Raw genomic sequence first — 22,940 nt, forward strand, 5'->3', positions numbered from 1 at the left:
TGGCATACTGCGTTTTTCTTATTTGTCTCTCCCCAGCTAGAATGTGAACCCCCGCTCCCAAGAGCGGGGACTTTTGTGTTTGGGTCGCTGCTATAGCTGCGTCCCCCACCGCCTCTCGTTCCCCAAATAGCTGCTCTCAGAGTGTGGCCTCCAGCGATCCTTGCGGGGACCCTTTCTAGGGGTCCGCGAAGTCAGAACCATTTTTATAATGACGCTGAGATGTTGCTGGCCTCCCACACCCTCATCCTGGGGGGTGTTCCGCGGAGCGTTTCAGGGCACAGCGTGGTGACGTGGCGGCGGACTGAGTGGGGAGCGGCCGTCTTCCCATCAGCCCCCGCTGTTTGCAAAAATGTAAAGCCCGTGCCCCTCTTCTCCCTCCGTTGTTTTTGGAAAATCTTTTATAAAAAGCATGCTATGTATGTTAATACGTAAATCTATTGGTATTTCTAAACGAGTTAATACATATTTAAAATATGTGTTTTAATTTCTTAGGTAGTAACTGATTGATAGATTTTTATGGACATAAAAATAAAAGCCCTGGGAGCCTCCACTCCAAAAGAGTGAAAAGGAGTCCTGAGATGAAAAATGTTGAGAACCGCTGGCTTACAAATCCTCTCAGTGAAGAGATGTTGAGTGAATGGACATTTGGGTTTAATCAGAGAGGGCTGGCCTTGGTGGCCTGGCGGCTGCGGGCTTGCCTGGCCTCCTCTCTTCGTCCATCTACCCGTGCTTGACTCCAGCTGTGCCGACCTGCTGTTTCCATGGCACCTTCATGGGTATCCGAAACCCCTCATCCACTTCAGAAATCTTTGCTTGTCTATTACACGCCTTACGTGGACTCAGTCCATTAACATCACCTTCTCCGGGAAGCCTTCCTAGATTTCACCGGTCTTTCCTGTGATTTAGCATCTGCTCCTCCCTGGCCCCTCTGCACACTCGACTCCCGCATTGTATTTCCCTAACTCTGCTACATTTATTGGTGAGCAGGTCTCTTGAGGGCAGGAACTACGTCTTCTCTTTTTATTCCCAGGGCTTGGTACATAATAGGTACTTAAGAAATGTATGTTGAATCAGTGAATGCTGCCTTGGATTTCCGAGTAGGGACACCCCTTTCCCCGAATTATCCGTGAACCAAAGTGTCTCTAAAAGGGGAAGTGGTTTCTGGCATCTGATTTGAGTTTTGAAACGTCAGTGTTAGACGAGTACTATACCTTTGGGGAGGCTGGGTGGCTCAGTCGGTTAAGAGGCTGACTCGATTTCAGCTCAGGTTATGATCTCGCGGTTGGTGGGATTGACCCCCTCCCCTTGCCTTGGACTGGGCTTTAACAGCCAGGAGCCTGCTTGGGATTCTCTCTCTCTCCCTCTTTCTGCCCCTCCCTCTCTCTCTCTCAAAATAAATAAACTTAAAAAAAAAACACAGCAACCAAAGAACAGTCCTATATCTTTAGTGTGGAAGGAGAAATAACATTGATTGAACACCTGCTGGGTGTCAGGAGCTTCAGGGACATTGTGGCTCATCAGGCCACTGTGAGCCGGTGTGGGCCCTACCCGCTTGTCATGTGGCTTCTGTGGGGAGGGTGTGGTCTGGGAGCTAAGCCACCACACGTCCTGCGAACCCGTGGAACTGATTCGGCGTAGTGTGTGAAGACTCTGAAGTTGTCGAGGTCAAAGACGGCATGGGTACTGCGGGGTCCTGCCGTCGTGGCCTGTGTGCAGTAGGGAATAAACACCTGGAATTATTTGTTCAATGGGCATCATTCATACTGTAAATATCAGGACTAGTGAGGGCTTCCCATTGTTGGTTTCACAGGGGATCGGGAGTGGAGAGAGATCCCTGTTGCTGGGGTGATCCAGAAAGGCTTCCCAGGGGAGGAGGGCTTTGAGCTGAGTTTTGGAGGATGGGTGTTAATTAGCCCCTTACACCTTTACTATTTCCAAACACCTCATCTCCTTTCCATTGCTGCTGTAGGAGACAGCCCTGGGGTGCATGCCTTGGTGGAGGCTGGGGTGGGGGGACCTCTGTCCCCTGCAGGGCTTTTTTTCATGCCGAATGTAACATCCTGGACCAGGTAGGAGAGCAGGGGACCCCAGGAGAGGAGACTTCGGGCCACATTCTGTCTGCTAGTGGCCGGGATTCTAGGCGGGGCTATTCTCTTGTGAGTTTTCTTGGACTTCTAGAGCAGTGAAGGGATTCTAGAGCTTGTAGCCAACGCCCTCCCTTTTGGAGCAGGGAAACTGAGGCCCAGAGATAGGAAGGGGCTTGCCCAAAGTCACATGGGAGTCAGCGGCAGAGCTGGGATTACAGTCTCCCCTTACCCCCAGGGCTCCTTTCAGTGTGTGACGCTCTCCCCTTTTCTCCTCGTGTCTCTGGAGTCACGAGCCCTTGGCGTGGAGGCAGTTCTGAAGGCCCCGCACACACCCAGCACTGACACTTGTGTTCTGAATGCCTCCTCCGCCTTCCAACTCTAGTTCAGGGGCAGAGGGGGACAGAACGAGCCGAGGGCCGCGTATATATAAAAAGCAATTTGATTCATTTTTTTTTCTTCGATATAAAACTATACCTCACGTTAAAAATAAGAAGCATGAAACACTTAGCCTAGAGACAACACCGAATTTGTATATGCCCAACCCAGCCACGTGACCCTTGGGAGGCGGTAGCCTGGCTGTGGGGCCTCAATGCCCTCTGCGCTGATGCTGGGAAGCCCTTCTTCTCTTCCTTCCCCTACCACTGCCCTGCCCTGCCCTGCCCAGTCCTTTCCAGGCAGCTGCCTCCTTTACTGGAACTTCTTCCAGCAGCCTGGAGAGTCAGGGAGAAGTGAGGTCGCAGGAGACCCCCGCCTACTCCCCGAACCCATCCCTGAAGTTCCTCTTGCCTTCGCTTCGGGTTCTGAGGGATGATTCCCATGCTGTCTCTGGGAAAAGCCCCAGGCCAGTGGAAGAATCGGGGATGTCTGGCCCAGTATCTGGTAGACATGTGTATGCTCTGAAAGGCTGCTGGGGCCTGTTGTCTGGGACAAAGCCCCTTCATCACCTCTGTGAGCCTGTGTGTCCTTTTAAAAGGTCTGAGAGGTGGGGCGGCCTGGGCCACCTGACGCACTCCCGCCAACAGCCACAGCCCTGAGCCCAGGGTGCTGCTTGCAGAGGCCAGAGCTGGGGGGCTTCCTGTCCCCACTGCCAGGCCCACCTGTCCAGGGTGCATTCCAGGGCTCAGTGGCTTCTGTTCAGATTGGCTTCTGCTAATGAGCCCGCCTGGCTGGGACCCACCTGGGGCTGAGATAATCACTCAGATGTCATGGGAACACAGCCCCGGGAGGATGTGGCTTCTGGCTCTCTTGGTTCTGACACAGTGAAGGCGTGGGGGCGGGGGGAGAGATCTGGAGAGGGAGGGAAAAGGAAACCAGGGAGAGGAGTGTGTTGGGTGGAGGGGATCTGCCCTGGACTCTCCTTTTTTGCCTTGGCTCTTTCCCCGGGTTTCAGATTAACCATAAATCACTCTGATCCATAAGCCGTGGAACGTTCTGTTCTAGAATGGGATCCCCAGGGTTTCTTCTTTGGGTTTCTGGGCATCCGAAGCAAGGTCATTTCTCAGATTCATCCCTCCGACAGGTGCATTGGGCCGGTGATCCCTGCCCTCGTGGAGGGTCCAGTAGTGGGAACCCCCAATGGGCCTTTCCTGATTTCCCAGGAGGACCTGATTGCTGTGTCTCTTATCTCAGAACATCCTTATTGGTTATCTGTTTTGCCACTCCCCACATGTCTGCCCCCCCCAACTTTTCCTAAGGAGAGGCCCAGCTGGGTCGGCTCTTACCCACAGTGCTCAGTACATGTGGGGGTTCTTAATTAGAAATTCCGCTCTCAGCCATGGCTGGCTCTAGTAGCTGGGGCTGCCAGACCTCCCAGCCTAGCTCCCTCGTAGCCTGGAACGTTCTGTGTCCGTGGAGGGGTCTTCTAAATCGAGCCTCTACCTGACTGCTAGGGACGGGAGGGGGCACAAAACAGACTGAGGTGCCCACCTTGCTTCCCAGAGGTTTGTTTTCTGTGTTTTCCACCCCTGGACCTAGCTGGCGGGCCCTCCAGCCTTCTAGAGGCCTTTCCCCATTTCTGCCTGGAGGAGGATGGAGAGCACTGTGTATAGAGAAGTCATAATAAAGAAGACACAAAGAAGGAATACACCATGCCCATGGGCCAGAAGCCCTGACAGAGTAAAGATGTCAATCCTCCCCAAAGAGATCTATGGAGTCAATGTGTTTTGTTTTTTTTTTTTTTTTTTTTTGTGGAATTTGACAAAGTGATTCTCAAACGTATATGGAAGAATTAATGTCCAAAGATAATCTGGCCACTTGGGAAGAAGAATAAAGGAGGCAATTGGCCTACAAGATGCCCAGATGTGTTACCAATCGGGAGTCGCTGGGATGGGGAGGTTTGTTTGCGGATAGCCAGGTTGACCGATGGACCGGATAAGGAGCCAGAAACAGACCTAAGCATATGTGGAACCTTAATGTGTGACAACAGGGTCGTGCCAAATCAGCGGGGACAGGAGAACTGGATAATAAGTGGTGCTTATTACATTGCAAGCAAAAGCGGGCTGTGTCAGAGAATGTCACGGACCGAGGATTGCAATTAACCAGGTCCTCTGCACTTGATGTCTAGTTTTTCTGTTTTAAAGAAGTCCTGTCCAGGGTCAAGGCAGAGTTGTCAGCAAAGTCCGGTGATGAAGACCAGAGACTGGATCCTTCGCCGGCAGGAGGGGACAGCCACTGCTGCTTCCCCAAGGGCTGGCTTTGGTTTGGTTTCCCCAAGCACGGGCTGACTGTGGGTAGGGCTGGGGCCAGGGCGGGACACCGGGTCGAGCACCCAAGGGCGGGGAATACTGCTCAGTGGTCCTGGGGTGGGGCTGCCAGTCTTCCGGAGGAGACAGAATGGGCCCTGTGTCAGCTTGGGTTGGGGACACTGCCAGGACCTTCTGGATCCTGCTTGTCCTGCTTTCCTTAGGGGCAGGAGGAGTGGGCCAGCACGAGCTGAGCTTTCTTGAGGCAACTGGGCAAAGAGACTGTTTTCTGCTGAGTGAGGTCAGTGAATATTAATTGAACCTTCTCTAGCTAGTGGCTGGATGGTTGGGGCACATGGTTTTTAAATAAGGCTGGCCTCTGTGACTTCAGAAAGGACCACTGCGGGGGAGTGGTGAGGGGCACACTCTAGGGCTGTGCTGTCCACTATGGTGGCCACGAGCTTCACGTGGTCAAATTCAAATTAAGCCCAATGAAATAAAACGAAAAATTTGTTCCTTAGGCACACGAGTCACACTTTGAGAGCGTGACAAGTGGCTACGATCTTGGACAGTAGCGTCATCCTAGAACGCAGCGCTGTCCCGCTATGGGCGCCGGTGTATTTTGCAAGGACATCTCAGACCAGCCTTCTTGACCTGGTATAGCGCATACAGGCTGCTGGTAAGCGTAACCGCTCTGTAAGCGGCAGCGGGCTTCACTATTTTACCGGTGGAAAATGAGGCTTAAAGAGGAGACATGACGTGGCCAGGAGCACTGAGCTGGTAATGGAGGCCCAGGACGCCAGCTCCCACCTCTTGTCTCCCCTCTGTCGCTCCTTCCGGCACCACCGTCTGTCTGTACGGGAGAGAAGCTGGTACGAAGCCTGTGGAGGAAGGGGCTGTGTGGCCAGGGCCAGGCAGGACTGACCCGGGGCAGAAGGGCTGGTACATGTGAGGTTCAGGGTTGCTTGGCCGGATGCAGGGGCCCTGCTCACCCCATCTTATCTAAAATCTCTCTTGGGCCTTGGGGTTTAGCTACCCTTCACATCCTTTCAAAGCCGGAAGCGCAGAAAAGTGCTTTGTTTGGGCCCAACAGAGAACTCTGGAGCCTTGAGTGGCCTCATGAAACAGTTCCAGAATGGAGCCGTTCTTGGGATCTTCCAGGAAACACTCACTGACTCTTCCAGGAAGCCCATCCTGATTTCCTGACATTCTGTTTCTCCCCATTACTTTCTATGGAATTCCCAGAGCCCCCTGTGCCTCTCCATGGTAAGAATCGCAGCTCGCTTCCCATGGACCAGGGAATCGTCAACTTTTTTTGTGCCAGAAACATTTCAGCTAGAGGTTAACAAAAGTAAAGGTATGACCTTTTCTCCAACCCCAGTTCAAAGACCCGCTGAATTCCATCCAGTGGACTGTAGAGGTCAATTCCCACCTCTCTGACCCCTATCTGACCCCTATCTGGTCTTGTGACCCCTGTGACCTCAGGACCTGGGACATACTAGGTGCCTGGTATGTGCCTTTGGGGGTGAAACGGGTCTGTAAGTGCAGACATGCGTCAGCTGGGAGTGAGCTGGCAGACTGGTGACCAGATGCTTCCTGAAGGAGGAGACGCCGGGGCTGGAATGTCACAGGGCCTCCTGCTTCCCGGCAGCTGTGTGAAGCTGGGTTTCTCCCTGCCGAGAAGGAAACTGGTTCCAAGCTGCAGGGCTCAGCGGGAACCTTCAGGCCCAGTTGATGCTGGACCACGGGGCTCCTGCACAGCCTGTTGATGATGCCACAGGGCTTGCAAAGCCTGGGGCGTTGGGCCTGGCCTGTGGCTGCCAGCAGCATCCCACCCCACCCCCCCACCCCGCTTTGGGCCCCACATGGGCATGGCCATGTGGTCACCCCCTGCCCCCCCCCCCCCCAGCTGTCTGTAGCTGAAGATGTCCTGCATGACAGATGGGCCATTTGCTTCTGGCTGGAGCTGGAATGGTCCCCCAGCAGCCTTGGGGGAAAGGCTATAATTAGCAGAGAGGACTGGATGGGATCGCATGCTTACAATGACAGTTAGTTTTATACTCAAATGCAAACATAAACCGATGTCATTGGATATGTAAATATCACTGGAAATCTTAAAGTTCCTGGAAAGGGGGTATGGCTGCCTCTCCCCAGGCCCACTGCCCCTTGATCACTTGAATGAGGAAACCAGAGCGGCCTGTGCTGAGTTGGGAGCCGCCTCAGGGGTTGTCTGCCAGGCCGCTAGGGGGGCTGGGGTGGCAGGAGAAGCGGGTGGGCCAGGAGAAGTATGCGTGTGACGACTCAGTGCACAGTGCTCGTGGAGCCAGGAGGCTTGGGTTAAGTTTGCCACAGGAGTTTTTCCTAGGGCTTTGGTGGTCTGGAAATGTTGTAAGGCTGACCGGCAGGGAAAATGCGATGCTTTGCAACAGGAGGGAGCTCAGACCAAAGGAAGTTTTGTTTCCTGCCGGCAAGGCTGTTCTGGAGTGGGTCCCGGGGCTCTAGGGAGCTTGTAAAAATAGAAGAAGCCACTGACTGCCTTTATGGAGAGGGCTGGGGTCAGTTCTGCTCTGCTGTTTTGGAGATGGTTTCCAAAGCAGGCTACCTTAACCCAGAAGCATGGCCTTAGGCAGGAATGAGGGACAGCCTAGATGTTAGGGCCTGGGTCCCCCCAGCCCAGAAGAGCCTGTTTTCCTTTAAAACAGGAAACAGTGGCATGTCCGGGTGGCTCAGTTGGTTAGGTGTCCGACACTTGGTTTCAGTTCCGGAAACGATCTTGTGGTTCATGAGTTCAAGCCCCGCATCGGGGTCTGCGCAGAGCCTGCTTGGGATTCTCTGTCTCTCTGTCTCTCTCCCTCCCCTGCTCGTGTGCTCTCTCCCTCTCTCTCAAAATAAATAAATAAACTTAAAAGAAATCTTTAAAACAGGAAACACAAAATTCGCAGAAGTATGTGGAAGCAATTCTGAAAATACTTAGATGTTATCTTGTTGGGTCAGCCACAGTAGAAGAATTTCACTTTTCATCAAGACAGAGGATAAAACCCCACCTCTGAAGCCCTCAAGTACACTGTGTCCTTGCATATTTAATTCACTCCCTGCCTGGGCTGTGAAGACTTCCATCCTGTGCAGTCTTCTTTAAGCACGATCTTCAGCTCTGGGGTGGAGGGATCTCCGGGCTCTGGGTCTGATTCAGGGTTAGGGTTCAGTGGGCGATTCCTTAGCAGTCCAGTAATTCAGAAGGGGGAGACTGGGCTTTTTAAAATGATTGTTCTTGTTCCCAGAGGACCCACAGGGCTCAGGACGGCCTTGAACAATCATTTTACCTTGTTCTGGCTTTTGGAGCGTGAACTGTCCAGATAACCTTGCTCTGTTAAAGGTAGATTTTATTTCCTATAGAAGTTTTCCCGTGTGTGTGTGTGTGTGTGTGTGTGTGTGTGTGTTCTGCCTTATAAATGTAAACATTTACCCAAGTGGGTACTTTCGATGACATCGTTTCACTCCTGGTTTTCCTGATATGGTCAACTTGTTAATAAGTGACTCCTGGCTGAGTCTGTCAGCTGGGTTAGCACCTCCTGTGCTGGAAAGTTCTTCCTTTCAGGCTGGGGGGAAGTGGGTCTCAGTAATCCTGGATTATCTTTTCAAATACAGTGGACCCCCAGGGGGAGATGGCTTCCTGGCAATCCTCTGTGATGGCGGGGGGGGGGGGGGGGGGGGGGGGGGGGCGGTTCTAAATAAGCTTGGTCTGTTTGACTTTTGGCATCCTCACTACTTGTCAAAAGTGAGGGGAAAACAGGGACCTCCCTTTACCCAGGATGCAGTCTTAGTGCTCTTTAGAAGGAAGTCACGGAGATCTATTTTGAAGGCACATTGAGCCAATTTAAGACCGGTGAGTAACAGGAGGGGCGGCCTCCTCGGTGTTCTGGATGTGACTCTAGGGTAGCTATGCTCGTGGCGTATCTCGCCAACATCCCGTCTGTATGATCCCTCACTTCCTTTCCGGGCACCTTAGCTGGCCGCACCTCAGCTCTGGTTACTCTCTCACACCACCTTCTCCTTGGAGGGGAAGTGCAGCATAGCTAATGATGTGTCCTTGCCCCCAGCAGTGTGTAGCATGGAATGTCAGGGTCCTTGGACAGACAGGAGACTGGGTAGACAGCGTTGGCCTCAAACCCAAGGGGGTTGGTTGGAAAGTCCGGTTCGCATCCATTCAATGCACGTGGATTGTAAACACTGGTGGTACCTAAATGTTAGGATTGTTCTGGGTGCTGGGGATGCCCAGAAGAGTTGGAAAATCCCTCCTGACCTGGAGCTTATAGTCTTACGGGGGAAGACAAGCAATTAAAAGGTAACAGAAAAAAGTTGCCTGTTACATACTGGTAAGCGCAAAGGAGGAAAATAAAAGGGAGAATGGTGTCAGGACTTTCAGGGGGAGGGATTTTCTCCTTCTAGATCAGATGGCCCGGAAAGGCCTCACAAAGCAGCTGACAATTGAGCAAAGACAAGAGGGAGGTGAGGGAGTGAGCCATGTGGATGTCAGGAGGCAGAGCATTCTGGGGAGGGGGAACAGCCTGGGCAAAGGCCCTGGGATTATACACTAGCGTGTTTTACCCAGTGCTGCTAAAGCAGAGAGAAGAAGGAGGAGAGGGAGTGGTGAGCTCAGACAGGTCATGTGGGCCTATCGTCTGTGATCGAGGTTGATGTTTTTATTCTTACAGAGAACCAGCCTGCTCTGATGAGGGTTTGCCTGGTCACTCTGGTGTGGAGAATGGGCTGGAGGGGGTCAGTCAGGACACTGCTACGGGATCCCGGGCGAGGGAGCCCCAGACTTGTCTGAGGGTTGGGAGTGGCGTCAGCTGATAAAACTCCCTGACAATTTAGGGGTGCCCAGGTGACTCAGTCGGTTAAGTGCCCGACTCTCGGTCTCGGCTCAGGTCACGATCTCACGGTTCCAGCGTTCAAGCTCTGCATCGGGTGCTGTGCTGACCACGTGGAGCCTGCCTGGTATTCTCTCTCCCTCTCTCTCTCTGTCCCTCCCCTACTCGTGCTTTCTCTCTCTTTCAAAAATAAGTAAAAAAAAAAAAAAAAAAAAAAAAAAATCCCTGAAAATTTAGTATGCGAGTTTTCAGGCTGAGAGAAAGGAGGAACCCTCCAAGGGGGCTTTGTCACCTGAATTTTCCTGATGGAGTGCTATAAGAGTCGTCTTTCCACTGTTGGGAAAGTTGATAACAAGGAATTTGACTTAAAGATCCTCTCAAAACTCCTCCCGCTCCAACCTTCGGCCTTCCTGACGGTCCTTCTGCAAATACAGTCCATATTTACGGGGCTTGCGCGGTGCCCGTCCCCCTGAGCAGCTCTGAAACGTCCTCGGGGTGACCTGCCCGGGTAGCAGTCCTTACAGCGGCCCCGAGCGTTTAGGTTTCTGTTTCTCCGCTTTCCTTATCTCACGAAAGCCTTGCGGAAACTTCGGGCGGGAGCAGGGCAGAAACAAGCGTCATCCTGCCGCTTTTCAGAGGCAACACGGAACCGTAGGCTCAAATACCTGCCTAAGGCCCACGGCTAGCAACGGCGGAGCTGGGACTCAAACCCAGGCCCTCTGACCCCCCAACCAGTGGCCCTTCTCCCGACTCACCAGTATTTGCCTCTAACGCGGCATTTCCAAACAGAGCCTGTATCAGCGTGCTACGGCTGCTGTAACAAAACGCCACAGACCGTGTGGCTTCAACCACAGGAGTCTACTTCCTCACATCTCTGGAGGCTAGAAGTCCAAGGTGAAGGTTTCACAGGGTTGGTTTCCTCTGAGGCCTGTCTCCCTGGTTTGTAAGTGGCTGCCTTCTCCCTGTGGCCTCACGTGGTCTTCCCTCTGTGTGTGTCTGTCCCTCATCTCTTCTTTTTACAAGGACAACAGTCATCCTGGATTAAGACCCACCCGTATAACCCCATTTTACCTTAATTACCTCTTTCAAGGCTCTGTCTCCAAATACAGTCACATTCTGAGGCCCTGGGGGTTAGCAGTGCCCCGTATGAACTTTGGGGGAATACGGTTCAGCCCATAGCGCGTTCCCTCATCTGTGGTCATCCGGGGTGAGCCCCCCAGTGACGGGCACCATAACCCCCAGACGAACTCTTTGTAGGAAAATCAAGTGACTGCCAGTCCTTCGCTCTCACTCCTTGCTTTCTTGCTGCAGCTGATCGGGGGCCTGATCCTGTCGGTGGGGATCTACGCAGAAGTTGAGCGGCAGAAATATAAAACCCTTGAAAGTGCCTTTCTGGCCCCAGCCATTATCCTCATCCTCCTGGGGGTCATCATGTTCTTCGTGTCCTTCATTGGAGTGTTGGCTTCCCTCCGCGACAACCTGTGCCTTCTCCAAGCGGTGAGTTGGCCCCACGCACCCCTCAGCCGGTGGGTGGGGGCGGTCCTTGGAGTCCCTAGAGAACTGGGGAGACTGCCCTTGGGCCTTTGGGCAGCCCGGTTTTTTGTTTTTTTTTCAGTCCTTGCCTCAAACCACACCTTCTAGAGGGTTTCCTGGATCAACCTCTCTGTTACGTTGGCCCAAGAGACACCAGGCCACCTCCACTTTTGTATATAAAGGCTGACTTGAATATTCTTCTTACTTAAACCCTGTGTTGGTCTAGACTCTCTGCTGCAAGTGGGAGAAACCATACTCAAACGAGAGCAAGCAAACCCCAAAGATGTTGGTGGTGAGTCCTTGGCTCACGTAATCAGCAAGCCCACACTGAGACCACAGTGGTACCACGCTTTAGATGGTACCCCTGGGCTCCTGCTCTTTCGCCACCTCCCAGCTGGATGCCAGGCTGGGTCCTCAGGCTCTCTTTGCAATTGTCACTAGGCACCTCACGCCAATAGAGGGTTTATGGCCCTTGATCCCAGAGAGCGTTTCCTGGTAACCTATGGCTGAAGTCCCAGGACTCTGATGGGCCTGCCCGGGCCAAGTAAGTGCCTGCCATGGCGCCAGCCTTACCTGCCCCCCTTTCTGCACAGTGAGGGATGGCTCCCCAAAGCTGGGGGTACTGGGTAGGCAGATCCATTCACTCTGTACCCACGTGTGTGTCTGACCTCACTGTCACCTCTCACGTGGGAAGGTCCGAAAAGCCCTGATAAGCAGTGTGTTGGTGCTGCCTGAGGCTGGAAGTTGCTGGCATCAGTTTGGACAATACCTGCTTTGTGATGGGGCAGGGGTGGGGGGATATATCCTTCAAGCCTCAGACATTCTCTCACCCACTCTGGGTGGGGGGGGGGCTGGGAAGCCACTTCTGAGGGGCTCTGCGGGCAGAGCTGGAAATGCTGTGGCGGCTGCCCATCTAGCCAGGCCTGCCCACTCTGGGTCAGCTCTCCTGGTGGCGGTGGCGGTAGGAGGGGTGTTTTTCTGCCTGGACTCTGCTGAGGACCGTGGGATAAACCTCAATAACCATCTGGCCTGGACAGCTGAGTCACACTTCCTGACCACTGACTGGCCCCAGAGATGGGTTTTCCCGGGGAATATCTGTCCACATCCCGTGCCCTCACAGGAGGAAGGAGGAAAAGGCCCGGGAGCCAGAGGAGCTCCAACAGAGAGGATTCTCCTTATCGCACTTGACCTTGGGGCAAAGGATGCTTTTCTTGTCCCTCTAAGTGAATCTCTGAATTTTGTTTTTCAGTTTATGTATATCCTTGGGATTTGCCTCATAATTGAGCTCATTGGTGGTGTGGTGGCCTTGATCTTCCGGAACCAGGTGGGTCTCTGGTGCATGTATCAGCCATGTGTATGCTGAGCTCCCACTGTGCATGCCCTGGGCTGTAAACTAGGGGTGTGCAGAGAGTAGGGTAGATCATTCCTTGTGGAGCGTCCATTCTGCCGGGGAGACGGGCGCTGAACAAGTAAACCAGAGAACAAGAAAACAGAACAGGTGACAGGTGAGTGCCTGGGGTAGGCAAGGCACAGGGGGAACAGAAGTCCAGACAGAGGGAACCACTGAAGCAGAAAGGAGCTTGGCAGTTTTGTGGACCAGTGTGCGGGCCACTGGGCTGAAGTGGGTAACTGATGGGGAGGCATGGAAGGAAAAGTCGCAAGGGCCACCAAGACAGACCCCCTAGGTCCTCGTAGGCCATGGTTTAGGGGCCACTTTACACGGGCTGTGTGACCTTGGGCAAGTCACTTAGCCTCTCAGATCCTCAGGATATCAAGGCGTTATCATTCCTAGCTCTTGGCATGTGGGGTGAGGAGTTGATGAGAGAATGCATGTGAGAAACTGGCGTGGCAATGACCCCCCCCCCCCCCCCCCCCCCCCCCCCGCCGTTGGACTCTTGCTACACATTAGCTCCTCTGTCCTGAAGCCTGGAGAAGAGAAGGGACTGGCCCACGGTCCTGCAAGAAGCTGGTGGCTGTGCAGGGCTGATTTCCAACTCAAGGCTCTGTCATTTCTCCCATAGCCCATTCCTTTGTCTTCATCCTGGCCTTGGTGTCGGAGGTGGGACTTGAGGAGCAGGGCAAGTTTGCACAACCTCTGCCCTGTCTGTCCACCCCCTGCCTCCACCCTCCCCACCCAGACAGCTTGGGCCCTGGCGCTCCTGGGCATTGCTGCGGGGCAGTTGCATCAGGACTGCGGTCAGGTTGTCGCTCTTATCAGAAGTTGAGCCCAAGGCAGCATCACTATCCCGGATCCCTCAAATGACCCGGTGTTTGACTCCTACCAAGCTCCTCATGTGTGCAGCTGGATCCTGGCCCGGGTGGGAGCAGGGATGGGCCTTAATCACAGGCTTGACCCCCAGAATCCAGGGGCCTTCTTTCCATTTTATGGACTCCAGGAGAGGGGAGGGGAGATTCCCATCTCAGTGGAGTCAGTGAGGCACAGAGAGGTTGGGAAAACTGAGAGCACACAGCAAGATCGAGTCGGCTCAGTCTTCTTTTTCAGTTCTTTGTTCCTCCCCGACCCCAGCTTCACCGAGGTATAGGAGACAAGTAAAATTGTAATATTTTCAAACTGTGCAATGTGAAGTGATTACCACAATCCAGTTAAATAACACATCCATCACCTCAGACAGTAATTTTTTTTTCTTTAGTGAGAATACTCAAGACCTATTCTCAGCAGATCTCACGTATAGAATATGCTGTTGTTAACTATAGTCGCCACGACATGCATTAGATCCCGAGAACTTATTCGTCATATAACTCAGAGTTCGTACCCCTGACCAACGTCTCCCTCTTCCACCACTCCTACCTAGGCCTTGGTAACTCCTTTTCTGCTCCCTGGTTCTATGGGTTTCCCTTTCTTAAAAAAATTATTTATTTATTTGTTTGTTTATTTGCTTATTTTGAGAGAGAGAGAGAGAGAGAGAGAGAGAGAGAGAGAGCATGAGCAGGGAAGGGGAAGAGAGAGGAGAGAGCAAGAATCCTAAGCAGGCTTTGCACTGCCAGCACGGAGCCCAACACGGAGCTCGAACTCACAAACCATAAGATCATGACCTGAGCTGAAGTCAGACTCTTCACTGACTGAGCCACCCAGGCTCCACTATCCCCCCTGCCCCCCGCCCAACTTTTTTGTAGATTCCACGTATAAGTGATACCATACAGTATTTGTCTTTCTCTGTCTGGCTTATTTCACTCGGCATAATGCTCTCTAGGTCCATCCGTGTTGTTACAAATGGAAGATTTCCTTCTTTTTTTTTTATGGCTAAAGAATATTTCATTGTGTGTATATGCAATGGACGAATATACGTACAATACAATATAAAAATAAAAATATATAGGGGCTCTTGGGTGGCTCAGTTGGTTAAGCATCTGACTCTTGATTTCAGCTCAGGTCATGATCTCACAGTTTGTGCGATCAAGCCCCGTGTCAGGCTCTGCACTGACAGCTGGGAGCTTGCTTCGGATTCTCTGTCTCCTTCTCTCTCTGCCCTCCCCCGACTCATGCTTGTTCACTGTCTCTCTCTCAAAAATCAATAAATAAACTGTAAAAAAATAAAATAAAAATATATGAATTAAAAAATGTATACATATATATCTCCATCATCCGTCAATGGGTACTTAGGTTGTTTCCATAGTTTGGCTATTGTGAACAATGCTGTACTATATATAGCCAAAGGATATATTGCACCATTACTTTTAATTTTTGGAGGAACTTTCATACTGTTTTCCATAATGGTTGTGCCAATTTACATCCCCACCTACAGCGTACAAAGGTTTCCTTTTCTCCCTTCCAATATTTGTTACGTCCTGTCTTTTTGATAATAGCCATTCAAATAGGCATGAGGTGGTATCTCATTGAGGTTTCAGTTTGCATTTCCCTGATGATGAGTGATGTTGAGCATCTCTTCATATACCCGTTGGCCATCTGGATGTCTTCTTTTTTTTTTTTTTTTTTATTAAAATTTTTTTTCAATGTTTATTTATTTTTGGGACAGAGAGAGACAGAGCATGAACGGGGGAGGGTCAGAGAGAGAGGGAGACACAGAATCGGAAACAGGCTCCAGGCTCTGAGCCATCAGCCCAGAGCCTGACGCGGGGCTCGAACTCACGGACCGCGAGATCGTGACCTGGCTGAAGTCGGGCGCTTAACCGACTGCGCCACCCAGGCGCCCCTGGATGTCTTCTTTATGAAAACATCTATTTAGTTCCTCTGCCCATTTTTAATCAGATCATAATTGTTGTCATTGTTGTTTGCTATTTAGTTGTAAGGTTTCCTTATACATTTTGGATATTAACTTCTTATCAGATATATGGTTTACAAATATTTTCTCCCATTCTGTTGGTTGTCTTTGCGTTTTTTTTGATTATTTCTTTTGTTGAAACTTAAAAAAAAAAGGTTATTGATTTTGAAAGAGAGAGAGTGTGAGCAGGGGAGGGACAGAGAGCGGGGGGAGACAGAGAGAATCCCAAGCAGGCTCCATGCTGTCAGCGCAGAGCCTGATGTGGAGGTTGAACCCACAAGCCGTGAGATCATGACCTGAGCTGAAATCAAGATTCAGATTTTAACCGACGGAGCCACCCAGGCGCCCTGAAACCTTTTAGTGTAATGTAGTCCCACTTCTTTATTTTTGCCTTTGTTGCTTGTGCATTTGATGTCGGATCCAAAAAATCATTGTCATGACCAATGTGCAGGACTTTTTCCCCTATGTTTTCTTTTAAGAGTCTTGTAATTTCGGGTCTTATGTTTAGGTCTTTTATCCATTTTGAGTTGACTTTTGTGTATGATGTAAGCTGATGGTCAAATTCATTCTTTTGCATGTGGATATCTAGTTTTCTCAGCACCATTTAAGAGACTATCTTTTTCCCGTTGTGTATTCTTGGTGCTTTTATCAAAAGTTAGTGGGTATGACTGGGTTTATTTCTAGGCTCTCTATCCTGTTTTGTCGATCTGTATGTCTTGTCTTGTCTTTTTTTTTTTTTTTTTTTGCCAATACCATACTATTTTGATACCTATAGCTTTGTAATATAGTTTGAAATCAGAAAGTGTGATGCCTCCAGCTTACTTTTTGTGCTCAAGGTTGCTTTAGCTGTTTGAGGTCTGTTATGGTTCCATACAAATTTTAAGATTATTTTTTCTATTTCTGTGAAAAAAGGCCATTGGAATTTTGATAGGTATTGCATTAAATCTGTAGATCACCTTGGGTAGTGTGAATAGTTTAGTAATATTAATTATCCCAATCCGTGAACAAGGGATAACTTTCCATTTATTTGTGTTGTCTTCAATTTCTTTCATCAGTGTTTTATGATTTTCAGTATACAGATCTTCCACTTCCTTGGTTAAATTTCTCCCTAAATAGTTTATTCAACTTGATGCTATTGTAAATGGGTTTGTTAATTTCTTCTTTTTTTTTTTTTTTGGATAGTTCATTGTTAGTGTATAGAAATGCAAATGATTTTTGTATGTTGATTTTTGTATCTTGCAACTTTACTGGATTCATTTATTAATTTTGACAGATCTTTGCTGGAGTCTTGAAGATTTGTATATGTAAGATCATGTCGTGTGCAAACAGAAAATTTTACTTCTTCGTTTCTGGTTTAGATGACTTTTATTTCTTTTTCTTGCCTAATTTCTTTGCTCTGGCTTAGGACTTCCAGGACTATGTTGAATAGAAGTAGTGAGAGTGGACATTTGTCTCTTCCTGATCTTAGAGGAGAAGCTTTTACTTTTCACCATTGAGTATGATGTCAGCTGTGGGCTTATTATGTATGGTGTTTGTCATGTTGAGGTACATTCTTTCTATACCTAATTTGTCGAGTGTTTTTTTGATCAGAAAAGGATGTCAAATTTTGTCAAATACTTTTTCTGCATCTGTTAAAATGATCCTGTGACTTTTATCCTTCATTGTAAATGTGGTTATCACATGGATTGATTTGCAGATGTTGAACCATCCTTGCTTCACAGGGATGAATCCCATTTGATCATGGTGTATGATCCTTTTAATGTACTGTTGAATTTGGTTTGCTGGTATTTTTCTGAGGATTTTTGCAGCTATGTTCATCAGAGATATTAGCCCATATTTGTCTTTTCCTATAGTCTCCTTGCTTGGCATTGGTATCAGAGGAATGCTGGCCTCGTGATGACTTCAAAGTGTTTCCTCCTCTTCAATATCTTGGAAGAATTTGAGAAAGATTAGTATTAATTATTCCTTAAGTGTTTGGTAGAGTTCACCAGTGAAGCGTCTGGCCCTGGACATTTACTAGTTTACTAGTTCCTGACCCGTGATTGGTCTGTTCAGATTTTCTATTTCTTTTTTAACTTTTAATTTTATTTTTTCATTTTTTGTCTTTTTATTATTATTTTTTTTTTAATTTTTTTTTCCCAACGTTTATTTATTTTTGGGACAGAGAGAGACAGAGCATGAACGGGGGAGGGGCAGAGAGAGAGGGAGACACAGAATTGGAAACAGGCTCCAGGCTCTGAGTCATCAGCCCAGAGCCTGACGCGGGGCTCGAACTCACGGACCGCGAGATCGTGACCTGGCTGAAGTCGGACGCTTAACCGACTGCGCCACCCAGGCGCCCCTTTTTATTAATTTTTTTAATGTTTATTTTATTTTTGGGAAAGGGAGAGAGAGCATAGAGGGAGAGGGAGATACAGAATCCAGAGCAGGCTCCAGGCCCTGAGCTGTCAGCACGGAGCCCGATGCAAGGTTTGAACCCACTAGCTGTGAGATCATGACCTGAGCCGAAGTCAGATGCTTAACTGACTGAGCCCCCAGGTGCCCCTGTAGATATTTTTTTAATTGACTTTCTAGTCTCTACTTCATTTATTTCTGCTCAGATCTTCATTACTACCTTCCCTCTCTACTAACTTGGGGCTTGGTTCGCTCCTCTCCTTCTGCGTCCTGGAGGTGTAAAGTTAGATTTTTTATTTGACGTTGTTCTCTTTTTTTCTTAAGGTAGATGTTTATCACTATAAACTTCCTTCTTGTGACTGTTTCCGCTGCATCCCCAAAGTCTTGGTATGTTGTGTTTCCATTTTCGTTTGTCTCAAAATATTCTTTTATTTCCCTTTTTCTTTGCCTCATCAGTTATCTTTTCGATCTGGTGTCACTACCTGCTCCTCCCTTTCCCCCTTTTCTGCTTTTCAGACTGTCTGCTCAGAGCTGGAAGATCGGGGTGTTGGTTCATTTCTCAGCAGCCTGAGGGGAGAGAGGTTTATTCCATTCGTCCGTGGGGATGTGTTTCTGTGCAGCCGCTGGGCTCCCAGCCAGCCTGTGGCTTTCCAGAGGTTACGGAATAGTGCTTTCCTGGCTAGAGCCAGGTCCAGGTTGTGGTCAGCAGCATCGACTGTTTTCATAAACGGTACCCTAAGTGAGCAGCAGTTCTGGTTTCCAGAGCACTCTCACAGAGGCGGCCGGATCAGCCATCTTCCCAGTGCCCTGTAGCTCAACAGGGGCCATGACACCCATCACTCCTTCTTCCACCGAAGGACCTCCACCCCCTAGACCTCACAGCTGAGGACGCCGTGGGTCAAGGTCAGGGCTGAGAGTTTCTCATTATCTCATTATCCCCAAACCCTGAGGATTGGATGGTGTGTCCCTTCATGGGGCCTGTCAGGGGAGGGTCTCTGTGTGCAACCCAGGAAGGACCCTCACCGTCAGGGCTCTCAGCTCTTTGGAGGCTCATCGTGGGCCACGTTCTCATATGCCTGTGATGCAGAATTCAAAATCATTGAAAAATGAGACAGGAAATTATAAATGCGGTCAGATCTCCACCATGAAAAAACTAGACCTGGAAAAATCTGGAAGATAATAGAAATATTATCATATTAACTTTTATATCCTCTGAGGGGTAGGGCTAGGGTGATTTTTATTTCTTCTTTGTATTTTTTCCCTAGCTCCCAAATATTCTTTTTCTTAAAATCATGGGAAAAATACCACCTAAAAAAAAACAATGTCCCTTCCAACCCGAATGTAAAATATGAGACTGGCCGATGGTGAGGATAGGGAAACAGCCTGGCTGTTGATGGCAGTAGGAAGGGGCGGTGTAAGGTGGAGCAAAAGGTGAGGAGCCATGAAGGTCCGCTTCCAGGAGGAGGTGAGTTCGCGATTCCATTTCTCCTCACCAAGAGGGGAAGACATATTTCTCTGAGACACACTGTTACCAAGTCTGGCCCCACGGGCTACCAGTCAAGTCTAAGTTGCTCTGGGTGACAAATGAGGACAAATTAGGCTAACGACCTCACGCTGGGTTCCCAGGAAGGTGCACGGGCCATGGTTCCAGCCAGGCAGCAATATATAAACATGCTCCTGAATATAAGGAAGAAAGTCTCCATCCCTGACCCTGGGTGGGGTTTCTGCTGTCAGGCATGACCTGGTGGTCAGGCTGAAGTGGCTTCTCTGTTTGTACAGAGCCTAGTGGCACCGAGACCCGAGGGCCCGGGCATCTGAAGTGCAGTGTCCTGACCCCAGCCAATGGGAGGAGAGTCTGAGTGACCTCCACAATGGTTCCCGTCTCACCTTGACCTCCTAGTACTCCAGCTTGTTCCAGGACCTCTCCCAAGGGTGTAGGGGTGTGGAAGGAGGGCAGCTCCTGCCCATGTGTTCCCAGTCAGGCAGAGCTGAGCGGGACACCCAGAGGGTGCCGGGCTGTAGCTGGTACACCTGTATGCCTGTCGCAGGCCCCCTTGCCTCTACCTTCCTTCTGCTACCAAGGCAGGGGTGAAGAGTGGCCTCTTTCCTGGCCTTGACCAGAGGGTGCTGTGGTCACACCCAACACCGGGCCAGGGAACGGTGGACAGCACCCAGCCTGTTTGTTTTTTTTTTTTTATCACGGCCCCGGCACTAGCTGGTTCTGGACATGCCCTTGAAGTTCAGGGGCAGGGAGAAAGGAGAAGGCACGGTGGCCCGCTTGGCTGAGCACGCAAACGTATATAACTTTCCCATCTGGAGCCAAGTAGAGAAGGTTCTGCTGAGCTCTGGCCAGACCCTCACAGCCGGGGTGCCCCGCTGTGGACAGAGTGTGGGAGGGACAGCTGGAGCCCCAAACACCTGCGAAGCTGAAGCATGGCCTCCTCTCCCTTGGGATCAAACCCGTGACGTCCGGCCAGGTCTGAGGAAGGGTCTAGCACGTGTTCCGGAGAACCTTGTAGCTTTCTCTGCTCCTTTTTTCTTGCTTCCTGGGTTCTCTTCTGGTCTCGCTTGTTAGATTTGGGCCCCCTCTCAGGACTGGAGGCAAGAGGACAAGTCCCCACAGTCTGGGGCACTGAGGGAAACCCGGAGGTGCCGGCTCAGCCCAGGTGCAAGGGAAGGAAGTCCTAGGCCAAGCACCCCCTTCCACACTGTGGGAACCGGGCTGGTACTGGTGGCAGTGGGACCGCAGCCTGGGGTCTCGGGAGCTGAGGAGAAGGCAGCGGAAGCTCCATCCCCAGAGGCCAGGCAGGAGGCTCCTGCCAACATCCTGCCCCTCCTCCCTTCTCCGCCTGCTCCCAGCCTCCCAGCCCCGGGTTGCGGCTGCCACGGGTCCCACTCCCTTGATTCCTCATTCGGTTTTTTAAAGTTTATTTATTTATTTTGAGAGAGAGAGAGAGAGAGAGAGAAAGCACAAGCAGGGGAGGGGCAGAAAGAAGGAGAGACAGAACCCCAAGCAGACTCCACGCTGTCAGTGCAGAGCCTGATGTGGGGCTGGAACTCACGAACCATGAGCTCATGACCTGAGCGGAGATCATGACTTGAGCTAAGACCAAGAGTCGGTCGCTTAACCAACTGAGCGGCCCAGGCTCCCCGATTCCTCGGGCTCCCCAGTTCCATTTAAAAGCAGAAAGCACCTCTACTGGGGAAGCTGCTGTGGAGGCTTTGGATAACTTTAACACTAGATTTAAAAGAAAGAACTAGAAAGGACAGTTCTTTGTAGCTTGCCTCTGGTGGTTTAAACACTGTGCTCTGAAAATCTTGTGGCCTTTGATGTTTGCTTACTCTTTGCTTAGTTTAGCCAGGGCCACGTGGCCCCTGAGGCCACATATTCACGGTGCCACAGGCAGCGCATGCACACAAGAGCACAAGAGCAAGTGTGATCCGAAGAGGTCCCTGAGGAACTGGGGACGGTCCACGCAGCCTGGGACATCTGTTCCTCCTGCCCATTCCAAGGACCTCTGGCGGGGCCTCCCTTCCCTGCAGGGGCCTGGCTCAGCTTACCAGATGGGAGGCCTGATTTTCACAGAGGCCTTTTTCGGAGTCAGCATGTTTGGAAAGTGCCCAGAGACTGAGATGGTTTGGAGAGAAAGGTCAGAGCGGCTCACCAAAGAGGGAGGGAGAGGCTTCTCCCCTCGGCTGACCCTGCCCCGGGCCTCCTGCCCTCATCCCCTGCCCCCCAGCTCTAGCCCTGGGGGAGTCCCAACAGTGTGTGACCCAGTAGAGGGGTGAGGAGGTGGCCACTGGACTGGGGTAGGTCCAGGGGGACATGGGGGACTGTGTCTGCAATGCCTCGAGAGTTGACTGAAACAGGCCCTGACCCTGGCATCACCCCTGCATCTCCGCTCACCCAGGGGCCCCCTGCAGCGTGCCGTTCAATGCCATGAGCTCATTCCCTTGCCCTACCCTGGGTGGCAGACCGGCCCCACCCTAGTGTCCTGTTTCTTAGGTGCCCCCAACAGTGTCCCAGCTGGCTGGCCTGTCCCTTCATCACCCAGAGGGGCGGGCACCCAAGGTTGGAAAGGTTTCATGGCCTGGGGCCTCTGAGAAGCGTGGGCCTGAGGCCAGGCGGGTCCCTGCTCTGCGCGGGTTGTGTGGCCAGCCGGCCCCTGCCCCGGGATCAGCGCAGGGGCTGAGGGCTGGTGAGAGCATGGTCGTTGGCGCGCCCGTGAGTGGACTTGCCCCACGTCCCCCGCAGGCCACCGTCAAGGTTGTCGGCTCCTAGGTCTGCCTCTGAGCAGCTGGCCTTCATCAGCAGAGGGTTTTCCTTCTGGCCACAGAGATAGGCTTCCCCGAGCCGGTCTCCTTTATTGTCTTGGCTTTGAGCAGTGAGTGTCGGGAAGCACGTGGCTGATGTACCCTTTGTTCCTCTCTTCCTGATACTGGAGATGATGTGAGGAGATGACCCCAAACTGAACCTTGAGTTCTTATTTTGGCTTCTTAGTGTTGTCAGGCTGAGGACCGTCCTCCCCATTTTGCAGGTAAGGAACTGGAGGCTCGGGTATTAAATGCAGCGTCCGTGGCCTGGCTGGCTGCGGGGGCCTGTTCTTGACTCTGAGCCTCGACAGCATCTCTCAGCTTAGTCCTTGGGCCTCGAAACTGGAAGTTACCTTAAAGACGGGCCTGCAGGTTTGGTTCACCAGTGGGTAACTCAGGCTCAGAGAAGAGAAGTGGCTGTGGTGGGGCCTGCAGCCCAGGACCAGGCCTGGGACCCAGGGCCCGGTTTTCCCAGGGGCGCCCACAGGCGCCTCCCCTGGGGATCGTCTGGCTCCAGAGCCAAGAATGCCCCCTTTGTGCCAGCACGATCTCTGGTGATATGCGGGCCTCCCCGCTCTGAAAGCCCTGATTGTTGCTCTGAGCTTGGGGTTGGGCTGCCCACACTCCTGCCCCCACCCCTGCCCGCTGTGGGGCCTTTTGTGCTCCTGGATTTCAGCACAACAGCCGAGCTGTTGATCCAGAAGGCCCAGTGTGACCGGGAGAGGGCGATGTGCCAGCACCCCTCCCGGTCCGAGCTAGGGGGTGGGCCCTTTGTTCAGGCCAGAGCCCCGCAGCGAAGAACCACCGCTGGGGAAGTGA

The 22,940-nt window shown here is 51.3% G+C and overlaps 1 protein-coding gene across 1 annotated transcript in view; it reads left to right on the top strand.

The window, feature by feature from the left end:
* TSPAN15 (tetraspanin 15) overlaps window positions 1-22,940 on the top strand; it is a 50,327-nt gene that overhangs the window by 16,549 nt on the left and 10,838 nt on the right. The window contains exons 2-3 of the mRNA XM_025918218.2: window positions 10,951-11,136; window positions 12,422-12,496. Of these exons, the coding sequence (XP_025774003.1) occupies window positions 10,951-11,136; window positions 12,422-12,496 (261 nt within the window). The remainder of the gene's footprint in view (window positions 1-10,950; window positions 11,137-12,421; window positions 12,497-22,940) is intronic.

This window comes from Puma concolor, chromosome D2, assembly GCF_028749965.1.
Source record: "Puma concolor isolate L17-30 chromosome D2, mPumCon1.1.hap2, whole genome shotgun sequence".
Taxonomy (NCBI): domain Eukaryota; kingdom Metazoa; phylum Chordata; class Mammalia; order Carnivora; family Felidae; genus Puma; species Puma concolor.